Genomic DNA, 13,997 nt, shown 5'->3' with positions numbered 1-13,997 from the left:
TCTGGCCAGCCCGGGACCTGGCCGCCTTCTCCCTCGGCTGTCCTCGGAGGGGCAGGACGGTGGCAGCCTCACCCCTCCCGGGTGGAAATGCAGAAGAAACAAGAAGTTACCTTCCCGAAGAGGCGCAAACACACCCAGTACTAGCTCTGACGGGGCCTAACGGAAGGCCCGGATCCCACAGCCTCGGCCCCCAAGGGGGAAGGGAGTGGCTGCCAAAGTAAGGGGAAGCAGGTGCCCCGAGGCCAAACCACGCCCACGACACCACCTGAGGCGGATGGCAGATCCCACCGGGCCAGGAAGCCAAGAGCCAAGAGCGGGGCAGAGACCCCGGCTGTGGCGTTCATTCAGACAGCGGCTCCTAACCATGTGCATGAGCGAGTATTTTTAATTCCTTAAAAGCACCACTCAAGTTTTTTTCTTTTTTTTCCCCAAAGAACTGTAGATTTTAAAAACGACACCTGTGTACAAATGCTCTCCTATTCGGAGTGGACTCCAGCAGGGGGCAGCGGAGGCAGCCACGCGGAGCAGCCGTCGCGTTGGTACCGCACAGCAACACCGCGCACCAGGCACTTCAGCCTTGAGGAACACTGTGAGTGAGGTGAGCGGGCCCCACCCCGCCCCGCCGAGGACTCTGTGACCGTGACTGTGACCGTCACCATGACCGTGACCATGGCCGATGAGTGACCGTCCACGCCAGCACCGAGAGGTCTCTCTAGTGAGCCTCAGAGCACAGGCGACATGGGCTTCCGCTGCCTGCACTTCCTGCGGGCCCCAGGCTCCCCCACCACAGCCCCTGCCCAGCCCCCGCAGCGGGTCTCACAGGCTGACTCGGGTCCGTCACCCACCTCACCAGCTTGCCTCGTTAGTGACTAGAAAAGGGACAGGGACCCAGCGGGGTACCGAAGGAGGTGGCGGCCCCCAGCCACGACCCGGCGGGCGGAACGGGGACGGGCCGCAGCCGAGTTCCTGGGGAAGGTGACTGTGCAGACACCGTGAATCCTGTGTCCAACGCTGATGAGAACGCAACACCGCTGTCCCCCTGACGCGGCTGGGCGGGGATCTCACGCTGACCGCACCCGGGGCGTGCGGCAGACCCCTTCTGCAGGGGCGAGGCTGGTACCTTGAGCCGGCTCCCGCCCAGCCACGCGCCGCCCGCTGCTCCGCAGAGCGCCAGCGCCGCCTGTCACAAGTCCTCCCTCTTACTCCGGGCTCGATTGTCATCCTTGGAGGCCCGGGCCTTCGGCTCTCCTTCTTTCTTCTTTCTCCCCTTGTCCTGCTTTGTTCTGTTTTTCTCCTTGTCCCCTCCTCCTTTGCCAGGATACACCTGCCCCTCCAGCGTGACGTCGGCGCACCTGTCTTGGCTGACGAGGAAGTCCTTGATCTCCCAGGCGTAACCGCCGTCCCGCAGCATGAAGATGGCGCGGTCTGAGCCCACGATGAACCTGGACGGACACAGTGACACCGTGAGCACGCGCGCTGCCAGTGGCCAGCAGCTCTGAGCAACTCTGTAGCACCTGACCCACAGAACGAAAAAGGCTGATTCCGAATTCTCCACGGATACAGGACACAAACTAAAACTGTTTCCCAAGGCCTAGTATCTACTGACATCCACTGAACTTCCCGCTCAGCCCAGAGCAGAAGCAGACACTGCCGTGGGTTCAGCGGCTGCTCCGGCTGGAGAAGCGCTCGCAGGTGCAGGTGTATGGCCCGGCAGTTACACCCCGTGTCCCACGCAGGAGGGACCGGCTTCAGTTCCCATCGCCAGCTTCCTGCCAGCCTGCAGCCTGGAAGGCGGCAGTGGGGCTCAGGCGCTGGGTCCCTGCCACCCACACGGAGCTGGCTTCCAGGTCCTACCCCACCGAGCCCTGGCTGTTGTGGGCATTCAGGGAGTCCCGCTCTGGCTCTCAAATAAACAAATAAAAACCGAGAGAGACAGAGACAGAGAGAGGGGAAGCTCCTTGGGAGGCTGCACAGGGGCTCAAGGCTGGGAGGCAAGGCGGCAGCTCCCACTGTATCTGCTTCACTGGAAGCATTCTGTTAAAGTGTACTAGATAAAAACTCCTGCTGAGCAAGCCTAAGAGCCACTGGCTTAGTAGGTCAAGATCAAAGACGCCCTTCCTGGCAAAGGGCACTCAGCTCGCCCAGAGGATGACTGCCAGTGGCCGGCCTGGCCACACTCCACAGGCCCCTTGGAAGCAAAGTGGGGGGGGGGGGGGATCGGGGACCACCAAGGTGACCAGGGGGCGTGGCCCTTCCCTTCCGGAGGGGCTGCACCACATATCTCATCTGCAGCTGACAGTGCTCCCCTTCCCCAGAGACCTGGGGGCTTCAGGGCCAGCACCACCGGAACACCACCTGCTCTCATGCGTCTGTTCATGTGACACAGCTCTGCAGGCCCAACGGTCTCTGAGGGCTCCATCCTGTCGCCCAGCCTAAACTAAGAGCGGAAGACCCCCAGAGGGCAGCCCTGCTGCTACGGGCAGGGGGGGCATTTCCTCACATGGCTTGTGAGGGCCACTGCTTCAGTCCTTGTCAGCAGCCTGGTCCAAGGAGCGCAGCTGCTCACAACGGCTAAAGTGTAGCCACCTCGTGCTCCAGTGAGGCGCTTACACTCTGTACACCTGAAATCAACGCTACAGCCACAAGGGCTTAGGCTGAGAGAGCCGCCCACCTCCCTGCCTCGGCCAGGGGACACATCCTTTAAAGAACAAGGAACTGGATGAAGAGATCAGAGCTAGGAAAGGCCCGGGCCCTGGGCAAGACGGCCAGCAGGCCCAGGATACCATGGGGTCTCTCGGCAGACCTGGGCACTGTCCCACCGTGGGGTCTCTCGGCAGGCCCAGGTACTACCCCACTGTAGGGTCTCTCGGCAGCCTGGGCACTGTCCCACCGTGGGGTCTCTCGGCAGCCCGGGCACTGCCCACCCGCGGGGTCTTTCGGCAGCCCGGGTGCTGTCCCACCATGGGGGTCTCTCGGCAGCCCGGCACTGCCCACCCGCGGGGTCTCTAGGCAGCCCGGGCACTGCCCACCCGCGGGGTCTCTCGGCAGCCCGGCACTGTCCCACCCGCGGGGTCTCTCGGCAGCCCAGCACTGTCCCACCGTGGGGTCTCTCGGCAGCCCAGGCACTGCCCACCCGCGGGGTCTCTCGGCAGCCCAGCACTGCCCCCCCACCGCGGGGTCTCTTGGCAGCCCGGCACTGCCCCCCCACCGCGGGGTCTCTCGGCAGCCCGGCACTGCCCCCCCACCGCGGGGTCTCTCGGCAGCCCGGCACTGCCCCCCCACCGCGGGGTCTCTCGGCAGCCCGGCACTGCCCCCCCACCGCGGGGTCTCTCGGCAGCCCGGCACTGCCCCCCTCCTCCCCGCGGGGCTCACCTCTGGACGTCGTAGTTGGCGTTGAAGAGACTGCCCTGCCAGAGGCTGGTGATCTCCTCGGTCTCCTTCTCCGTGGGGCTCCCGGACACGGTGACGAACATCATGAGGGTCTTCCCCTTCTTGGTCATCTTCAGGATGCTCTCGGGCTTGCCCGGGTCTATCTTTGAGAAGTCCACAGGCGCCGAGGGTCTCTTGTGCTCTGGAAGATCCCCTTCCTCAATGTCATCATCTTTCTACCACGACAGGGGAAGCATCAAACCACAGTCAGAAGCTCATTCTTCAACGGACAGGCAACCCCCCAGCCCCGACGACGTATCTGCCCTGTTACCGCGTCCCGCTCTCGTGGCCTCTGAGTGGAGTCCAAGTTCCAGGCAGAAATGAGGACCTGCAGTCACCCCCGGCTCCCCAGCACCCAGAGTCCCCGTGGCTCCTCGTCCCTCCTCTGGGAATCTGCCCAGTGAGGCAGCGCGTGGAAAGGGTCCCTCTGGGAAGGTGCACAATAAACACCAGCCAGCAACGAGGGACAAGCTGACACATGCAGAACTCAAAACTACGGACAGACACACGCACCAGTGCAATACACAACCCCATGTGCGTAAAGGTCAAGAGCAGGCGAACAAACCGAGGATGACCAAGTAGAACAGTGGTGGTCTCTGGGAAGGGAATCCCAAGCAACCGAGAGACCTCTCTGGGGTTGGAAACGGTGGGTATTCTGACAGGGTGTGCATTCCACAGACGAATCCATCTCTCAGAACTCGCTGAGCTCAACACCTGCCTGTCCATAACCCCACTGCACCTGTGTTAGGACTGTAGGAAACACCCAACTCTAGTAACGTTTGCTTTTCCCGGCGGGATGAGCTAGCAATGTGGAAATGAGCTTCCAAGCAGTCTACACTTAGTGCAGAGGGGAAACCTTGGAGAGAGTGAGTTCGGGGAAGGAAGTTACCAGCACCCAAGGAGGAAGGACGCGCCCTGTGCAGGTACAAGAGCCATCTCGTGGTTTTCATAATAAACACGCAGGTGAATGGATGCCTGGATGAAGACTTAAGAGAGTAGAGTTCCTTGGAGAAAAGGCGAATCCCAGCCATGAGAACAGGAGCCTGGAACCCCCCAAATACCCCCCGCAGCAGAGAGCAGGAAGATGCGCAAAGAACTGGAACGTGTCAGACCCACCCAGGAGCCACCTCCCAGCAGCCCTCAGGGCCCAGCCTGGAATAACTTGAGCACCACCGCAAACAACAGTAATGACTATAACCACCTAATAAAAAGGATCCACTGAGTCCACACAGGTATAAACAGATGGATAAATACTGACAGGTAAGAAATATCTAGATAACCGGGTTCTGAAACCATGGACCCTGGCTCCTTGGAGTAAGGCGACAGCGGTAAGAAATGAATTACTGCACATGAACCTTGAAAACACTCCGCTAGGTGAAAGCAGCCAGGCAGACTCCGTCGTCCACACTGCCTTTATGGAAGAATCCAGAACAGACAGAAAACAGACGAGCGTTGCCTAGGGGGCCTGGAGGCTAGGAGGAGATGTGGGAACAGCGCTGAGGGTTTCCTTTCCGGGGCCTGAAACTCTGAAATCTGAGACTGTCTCATGTGGTCCGGGCTGTACGAGTCTCCCAACACCCCGAGGTGCGCGCCGCGTGGGCGAACTGCACGCGGTACCAGAGCTGTGACTCCGTGAGGCCACTCCTGACAAAGCAGCCAAAATCAAACAAGGCTACGTCCCTCTTACTTGGCCCCCTGACGGGCCAGGGCTCGAGACCCCGGTGACACGCACTGCTAGAAATCTTCACAGAAAGACTAAGCAGTGCTTGGAGGTGGGGCACAGTGCTGAGACCCGGATCCCGCTTCCACGCGACACAACCAGCCACGCCACCCTGGCCACAGTCCTCACTGCCCTGGCCCCGGGACCCCGGCCGCAAACCGAACAGCAGAACACAGCAGCCTCCCCAGCGTCCCCAGCCCTCGCAACTCCGCCCCCCCCCCAATCCGTATCTGCCTCTCTCTGCTTTGAAGGGGTCGCTAACAGCGCCCGCAGACGCGGCAGGGACTGTGCGGTTAGGTGGCTCTGGGCTCAGGTCCCCGTTCTACCATTGAGCTGTGTGGCCTTGGGCAAGCCATTGAGCCATCTGAGAATAACAGGGCGCAGGGGTCCCAACACAGCCTCCCCTCTAGGGCGTGTTCAGGGGATTTAAGCCCAGAGGGCGCTCAGCGGCCAGGCTCCTGGCACCTGGCCTCCAACCCCAGTCTCCCTACAGAAATCTAAAGCACTCCTCATTGTCAGCTTTCCATGCTGTTTCTGTCCTCATTTTGTCCAACTTCTCCCAAACATCTGCTATGGTCTCCTTAAAGCAAACCGCAACTTCTGGTTAGCTAGGGACCTCACAGCATTTATAAATAGAGCTATATAGATATATAAAAGATTTATTTACTTGAAAGTCAGAGTTACAGAGGGATAAAGAGATAGAGAGATCTTCCATCCACTGGTTCATTCCCCAAATGGCCGCAACAGCTGGGACTGGGCCAGACTGAAGCTGGGAGCCAGGAGCTTCTTCCAGGTCTCCCATGTGGATGGCAGGGGCCCAAGGACTTGGGCCATCTTCCACTGCTTTCCCCAGGCTATTAGATGGGAGCAGGATCAGAAGTGGAGCAGCCGGGACAGGAACTGGCGCTCATACGGGATGCAGGCGTTGTGGGCGGCGGCTTTACCTGCTACGCCGCCCCAACCCCAGCCTTTATGTTTTCTAAACTGATCCGGTCATGAAAGCAACTCAGTGGATCATCAGCAGCACTTGTTCTAACAAAAACATGATTCAAGAACCCAAGTCCAGTGCACACAGGATTTTCGTTTCATGCCTGTGTGTATTTCAGTGACAGGAGGAAAAAAAAGAAAACCGTACAGATGCAGGTGAACTGGGCAGTCCTGCATCAACACAGGGGCCCGCGGTGTACGGGCAACCTCTGGTCTTCACCTAGGCCGTGCTGCCCACAAGCCCATCCTCAGCCCCGGCAGCCTGGCACTGTCAGCTGGCTTCCCCACCACAAAGCTGAGCTCCCGGTCCCTCTTCTCCCCACGAGGGTCTCTGACGACAACACCACGACGGAGCAGCTGTGCGATGTGGCAGGCACTTTACTGTCTGCACTCAGAACCCCCCACAAGGTTCTGCTGACTACACTGAGGCTGAGGCTGGTGGGGCTGACTGTCTCAGAAGCGCTCACGCTGCAGTTGAAGCGCAAACCCACACTTCTGGCTCCACATCTCCCCCTGCCTGTGATCCTCGCACACAGACGGGCTGGGCTGGGCATTAGTACTAACTTCGCAGAAGGCGTTCTCGCCTCTCTCCACACATGGGAGGCAACGGTTCTCACGCCAGCCGGGAAGAAAGGGCGTGGTTTCAACTGCTTCCTGGGAAAAAGAGCCCCGAGATGGATGTGCCCCCCTGCGGGGAAGGGCGCGCCTGCAGGGCTCACACAGCGGGATGCCAGCTGGCTCTGCAGACACTGGAGGAGCAGACAGCGCTGAACTCAGAGCCGTCCTTCGGGCGCACGCTGTGGCCTTACTGCTCACAACCCACAGGCTGTCAAGAGCACCCACCTCTCCCACTGCTCCCTCCACGTACCCCTGCAGCTTCTGCCTTGCGCCAGGTTTTCCTCGCTACCTTTCATCCGCACTTCGGCTCACCAATGTTTGGGGGAGCCGAGCGAAATGGCTCACGGAACAGGCTTCAAAGTCAAGGGACAGAATCTGACCCATAGGGGTGCCAGTTCTAGTCCCGGCTGCTCCTCTTCCCATCCCGCTCTCTGCTATGGCCTGGGAAAGCAGGGGAAGATGGTCCAAGTCCTTGGGCCCCTGCATCCATGTGGGAGACCGGGAAGAAGCTCCTGGCTTCGGATCGGCGCAGCTCCGGCCATTGCAGCAATTTGGGGGAGTGAACTGGCGGTCAGAAGACCTTTCTCTCTCTGTGTCTCTCTCTCTCTCACTGTCTGTAACTCTACCTCTCAAATAAATAAATAAAATCTTAAAAAAAAAAAAAAAAGACAAGAGAGACGTCAATGGGCCAGCTCCCACTGGTGGTGTGCAGCCACTCCCACCTGCCCCAGTCGCCCCATCTACTGCAGGTGAACGTGCAAACACAGGTCTGCGAGCTCCAAACGCATCACGCGGAGTGTTTTTTTTTTTTTTTTTTGGACAGGCAGAGTGGACAGTGAGAGAGAGAGAGACAGAGAGAAAGATCTTCCTTTGCCGTTGGTTCACCCTCCAATGGCCGCCGCGGCCGGCACACCGCGCTGATCCGATGGCAGGAGCCAGGTGCTTCTCCTGGTCTCCCATGGGGTGCAGGGCCCAAGCACTTGGGCCATCCTCCACTGCACTCCCGGGCCACAGCAGAGAGCTGGCCTGGAAGAGGGGAAACTGAGACAGAATCCGGCGCTCCGACCGGGACTAGAACCCGGTGTGCCGGCGCCGCAAGGTGGAGGATTAGCCTAGTGAGCCGCGGCGCCGGCCACACGCGGAATCTTAAATTCACTCCTGCAAGTTCTACCACCTCCTCGACACAGAAGCAACCCGAGTAAGGACCATCAGCCCTGATCACCAAGATCCCTTCATTCCAAAGGAAAGCCGAAGCTCACAGAGGAGCTGCCCTGCCCAGTCCACCCTCCGACTCCAGCCCCAGCCAGCAATCACTCGGGCAGGACAACCACCTTTGGAAAGGAAAAAGGCCTCCACGTGGTTCTGGGCCAGTGAACCTGACCTCAAAAACTTACTACACGCCCCCCCCCTCCCCCCGCCATGTCTGCAAACTCCAGCGTCTCCAAGAAACAAGCCAGAAAACTCCCCCAGACAAGTCCTGGTTCCATTAAGCAAAAAAAAAAAGTGAGGTGCAGGACGGAGAGCCCCGGGCCCACGTACACTTCTCCACCTCCTAAGCTCGCCCATAAAAGCTACAAAACCCCCAGCAGGGACACGCAGCATACGGGAAGTCTGAAATTAGACGGATTTGGGAGACAGGAGCTGGAAGAAAGCGGGGAGACCCCTCCCGAGAACGGTCATCGCAGCAACCCAGCACCCGGGAGACTGGGGGTGCGGGGAGGGAGGGAGGCAGAGGGTGCCCAAGGCCTCTCTCTCGCTTTGCAGGGCTCCCCGATCAGGGGCGACCAGGGACTGGCGTGGCCGGAGGACTGGCCCTGGGATGAGAGGCCTGGGCCCGGATGCGCAGGGTATGCGAAACAAGGAGGGTGAGCGGCGGTGGGACTCCCGCCACGAGAGGTTAGAGGCTTAGAAAAACCCAGGATACGAGCCAGAAGGGTCCCAGACGCAGCGGGGAAGGGGTCAGAGGGAGACGCGAAGGCCCGGCGGGCGCGCGCAAGGCGGACCTCCCACTGCTCCAGGAGCCGCGCCATGTCCGCGTCATTGTAATCGCGGATGTCTTTCTTCTTCTTCCGAGGAGGGGCACTAGCCTCGCCAGGTGTCCCCGCCGGGCCCTCGGCCGCGGAGGCTCTCGGCGGCGGCAGCAGCAGCAACAGCAGCAGCAGGTCGGACGCACAAAGCAGGACCACGGCCTTGCGAGCCCAGCTGGAGGCCGCCATCTTCGCCGCGCGGCGCAGCGCGACGCCGCCGCCGCCGGCACGTGACCGGCGCGCGCCTCCCGGCCCCGCCCCCGGCCGCCGACTTCCGGGGACCGCCTCTGCGGGCGCCGTCCCTGCGGCCCCGCCTCCCGACCTTCGCCAGCCTGCCGGGCCCCGCCCCGGGCCGTTTCCTGCGGCCCCGCCTGCGGAAGCCCCGCCCCCGCGCCGTGGCCCCGCCCCTCGGGCGCCGCCCCCGCCTCCTCCTGCCCGGGCTGGCGGAGGTTGTCTTCCTGGCTGGGCCGGCCCCGGGCTGCTCTTTTAGAAGCTGTTCTTCCTCTGACGCACAGGCTGGGGCCAGAAGTCCCCTCAGGGCGTCCCGCGACACCTCCTCCGGAATGAATCGGAGCTGGAAGCTGAAGAGCCTTGCTGGGTGTCTGACCCTGGCCCGCGGCCTCCCGCAGCCTCCAGGGAAGTCAGTGGCAGGTGGAGCAGCTGTTTTTCAGGAGGTCGTCAATAGGCCAGGCCCTGGCTGTCCTGCACGCGGCTGTCAACAATGCTGTCACCCCTCAACCTGAAAAACCGCTCCTGAAACCATTACATTTCGCATTTTTTTAAAATAGCTTCAATCTTTTTTTTTTTTAATTTATTTACTTATTTATTTATTTTGACAGGCAGAGTGGACAGTGAGAGAGAGACAGAGAGAAAGGTCTTCCTTTTTGCCATTGGTTCACCCTCCAATGGCCTCCGCGGCCGGCGCGCTGCGGCCGGCGCACCGCGCTGATCCGATGGCAGGAGCCAGGTGCTTCTCCTGGTCTCCCATGGGGTGCAGGGCCCAAGCACTTGGGCCATCCTCCACTGCACTCCCTGGCCACAGCAGAGAGCTGGCCTGGAAGAGGGGCAACCGGGACAGAATCCGGCGCCCCGACCGGGACTAGAACCCGGTGTGCCGGCGCCGCAAGGCGGAGGATTAGCCTAGTGAGCCGCGGCGCCGGCTGAAATAGCTTCAATCTTGCGATTTCCACCTAATGCTGTTGGCCGTGACTAATCCTTTTCGAGGCTGAACCACGCTATGTGGAAGGTTCTGGCCAGAAAAGCTTCAGAATCCCGGTGTTGCAAGGCTAATCTGATTTCTCTTGAGCTTTTAGCTTGACGTGTGTGGTTGTAACTTGTTCACGCGCACAAAGTTTAAATTCCAGCCAGTTATCGGTTCATCACGTAGGGCGAAGGTTTTCCTATGCGTGAACAAGCCACGAAGTGTCTCTAGAAATGGTCGTGTTGCACTTGTGCGGGGCGGGGCTGGGTTTACCAATCGCCAAGCACACGGGGCTCCCTGTTTCCCACTCACCGGTATGGTAGGAAGAATTTTCACTGTGTGCACGGCTGCACAAGCATTCTTTGGCATTGTTCCACCGAGAGCTTATTTTTTCTTCTTAACCAATTTTTCTGCTATTGGAACAAAGAGCTGCCATAACCTCCATTCATGCCTTCTTCGCATAAAGTTAACAGGCGCTGTCCTTACACAGTGGATTACATTGGAGAAGACTTTGCTGTTGAAATCAGAAAAGACCCCCTAAAATTTACCCTGAAATGTGGCCCCTTGAAGTTCCCTAGAAATGCTATCCGGGGTGCCACATGTGCTACCGGAATTTGGGGTGCTATACGATTTCACACTGGGCTTATTACTAAATCCCCAATATTAATAAGCCCGAGAGGGTTCTTGCCTAATATTTTTTTTTTTTTTTAATTTTTGACAGGCAGAGTGGACAGTGAGAGAGAGAGACAGAGAGAGAAAGGTCTTCCTTTGCCGTTGGTTCACCCTCCAATGGCCACCGCGGCTGGCGCACCGCGCTGATCCAATGGCAGGAGCCAGGTGCTTTTCCTGGTCTCCCATGGGGTGCAGGGCCCAAGTACTTGGGCCATCCTCCACTGCACTCCCAGGCCACAGCAGAGAGCTGGCCTGGAAGAGGGGTAACCGGGACAGAATCCGGTGCCCCGACCGGGACTAGAACCCGGTGTGCCGGCGCCGCAAGGTGGAGGATTAGCCTAGTGAGCCGCGGTGCCGGCCTCTTGCCTAATATTTAAAGAATTCTAAGGCTGGCGCCGCGGCTCACTAGGCTAATCCTCCGCCTTGCGGCGCCGGCACACCGGGTTCTAGTCCCGGTCGGGGCACCGGATTCTGTCCCGGTTACCCCTCTTCCAGGCCAGCTCTCTGCTGTGGCCTGGGAGTGCAGTGGAGGATGGCCCAAGTACTTGGGCCCTGCACCCCATGGGAGACCAGGAAAAGCACCTGGCTCCTGCCATTGGATCAGCGCAGTGCACTGGCCGCAGCGTGCCAGCCGTGGCGGCCATTGGAGGGTGAACCAACGGCAAAAGGAAGACCTTTCTCTCTGTCTCTCTCTCTCACTGTGCACTCTGCCTGTCAAAAAAAAAAAAAAAAATTCTAAACACCGGCACAGATAAACAAGGCATATGGTACGTTTTAAGCTTTTATTTAGTAAGAAAGATGCATAGGAGAGTGAGAGCTTTATTTAGGGGAGAGAGGTGAATAGGGGTTCATACCGAGCACCAGGAACCAGCCACGTGGAGGAGCATCTAGGCCAGGAAGCCTAGAACACATGGCCCAAAGGCCATGCTTCCTGGAGGCGCAGGGCTACAGCAAGCCCTGTCCTGGCAAGAGGCCAGGGAAGAAGAGCAGGGCAGGGCACACGGTGCCCCAGGCTTTTAACCCACTTCCAAAGGGGAGTGGTTAATTAACCTGATTGGCTGGTGGGCACCCCGGTGTGGCCAGCTAGGGGAATGAGGCCACACAGGGGCATGGCAAAGGCATCAGGTTGCACAGGGGCGTGGTCTTCCAGTTCACAGATCTGACCAATTTTAACCTGTATGCCTGCCTACTTCACTGTGACAGAGTTTTCTTCACAGAGGCAGGAGGAACTAAGCACGTGGGGGCTGGCGTGGTGGCCCCTCAGGCACCTGGGACCCAGCCTCTCATTCTGCCTCCAGCGTCCTGGCCCCTTGGGGGGCTTCCATCTTCAAGGTCACTACAAGTTCCAGGAGGGCTCCTGGAGCTCCAGCCATCGAGATGACATTCCACACCAGAGGAAGGGAAAGGCAGGCAGCCCAGAACACACTTTCCAATTATGTCAACTTCTTTTGTGCAGCCTGCTTAGATGTTGCACACCACACTTCTCATTGGCTGGAAGTGAGCCCCCCAAGAGAGTCGGGGAGATTGTCTTTCTAACTGTGGAGATCACCCTAAATAAAACTGGGGCTCTTATGTAAAAAGAGTAACATTTCAAATGTGTCCCAAGGGGGTCGCTCAACCCACTGTGCCACTTCCCATCAGGCTCCAGGGAGACAGCAGGTCAGCACTGAAGTCCCTGTGCCCCGGATGGAGTTCATGGCTTCCGGCTCAGCCCAGGCATTGTGGGCATTTGGGGAGCCAACCAACAGATGGAGGCTCTCTCCCTTTTCTCCATCGTTCTTCAAGAACACAGTTGAGGTCAAGCAGGCAAGTAGCCAGCAATGTCTGACTTCCCTTCACTCCTAAGAATCCCACAGTTTAAATTCCCTCCTGCTATAGTGGACGCTGGGCCTGTGGCCATTCACATGTGCATAAACACGTAAACCTGCTGTGATAGCTCCTGTTGACCAAGCACAGAAACAACACATCAGAAAAAAAAAAAGAGTTGTGTTTTATTATTTTTTTTCTTTGCTGAAATCATAAGGGAAATGTCATAAGGCTTCTCCCCAGGGCACCCTGCTCCACCCAGTGGCTTGGAGCCCCGCGCTGGTGCAGTCATGCTAAAAACCATGCACAGCTGTAGCCGATCATGTGCTCTGTTGGGAGGGGTCCCCTGGTAGCTCATGTTCCCAGCTGCCAAGTTAAGGTGCAAAAAGGGCCAGGAGCCTTGCCCCACCCCCTCCCCCCAGCTTCTAGTTATAGAGAAGCAAAGGCTGCACGGGCATTACAAACTGTGCTGGGGTTGTGCGAGAGAAAGTTCCAGGGCTACTTTCATCCGCGGAGGAAATCAGCCCAGCTCGGAATCCTCTGACGTGAGCCCGTCTGGATCGCTGGCATTTTCCACATTGTGAACTGTGCGATTTCTTTTGGCCCCGGGAATGCGCTTCGGTTCAACGCTGGGAGGAGTGTTTCAGAACCAGGTGAGGCTCTGATGCTGACGATCCAACAGCCTGGTCCTTGGAGCTTTTTTGGACCAGCAGGGGAGAGCAGCAATCTGCAGTGAGTTTGAATGCGGCTTGCAGGACAGCGGGCCTTGAATGGATGATTGTCATGATAATATCCCCGTGTCCACGCAGAGGAAATCCTGGCTTGGGAATGACGTCATTTGCCTGAGATCACCTAGCTGGCGCTGAGGCAGGGTGAGGATCTGAGCCCCCCCGTGTGCTGGACAATGGGACTCCGCTTTCCTTGGTGCCTTAGCTCTACCATAGCACCATCCGGGTCATTCAGTGAGGCACACAGCGTAGTTAAACTGGGCACTGCCGGAAATGGGCTGACATGGGTGACCCAGGTCTGGGGCAGAGCAGTCCGAGTCTGCAGAGAGGACGGGAGAGAGATTACATCACCAAGGCTGAAATGCAGCCACCAGCCTCTCACTGCTCTCAATTTAATGCTGCCTGCTGCTCTAAGCGGCCCAGTGGATAGCAAAACCAACTCTCATTGAACAGTGATTCCTAGAGGCCGGGAAGGGTGGGGTCGAGGGCCGTAGAGGGAGGTTGCTGGCCAACGAGTACCCAGGCAGCACAGTGTGAGGCCTGTCCCTCACAATCATATATTAAATGCTATATAAAGACCTAGAAGAGAGGGGCTGGCAGGCTCCAAACAACAAGACAAGGAAATGTTGATTGCCTGACTTGATCAGTTCACGCTGTATCTATGTGTGTTGAAACATTGTATAGTACCTCCATACTAAGTATGTGAATCACATGTTTTTAAAAATAAGCTTTTAAAAGACCCTGGAATCAGCACATCTCACTCACGCGCTAATCCAGGGTCACCCTAGTTTCTGTGTCACTCTGGGACA

At 58.4% G+C, this 13,997-nt stretch overlaps 1 protein-coding gene across 1 annotated transcript; it reads right to left on the bottom strand.

Annotated features, from left to right (window-relative positions):
• Positions 1 to 367: 367 nt before the first annotated feature.
• On the bottom strand, positions 368 to 9,022 carry MESD (mesoderm development LRP chaperone). The gene is made up of 3 exons (XM_002721472.5): positions 8,758 to 9,022; positions 3,373 to 3,605; positions 368 to 1,442 (listed from the first exon to the last, which is right to left on the bottom strand). Exons 1-3 carry the CDS (start codon positions 8,968 to 8,970, stop codon positions 1,184 to 1,186), a joined length of 705 nt encoding a protein of 234 aa, XP_002721518.1. The 5' UTR covers positions 8,971 to 9,022; the 3' UTR covers positions 368 to 1,183.
• Between the last annotated feature and the right edge of the window lie 4,975 nt (positions 9,023 to 13,997).

The sequence above is a fragment of the Oryctolagus cuniculus genome, chromosome 12 (assembly GCF_964237555.1).
Source record: "Oryctolagus cuniculus chromosome 12, mOryCun1.1, whole genome shotgun sequence".
Taxonomy (NCBI): Eukaryota; Metazoa; Chordata; class Mammalia; order Lagomorpha; family Leporidae; genus Oryctolagus; species Oryctolagus cuniculus.
Note: the sequence above shows the minus strand (reverse complement) of the source record. Positions and strands in the feature narration are given on the sequence as shown.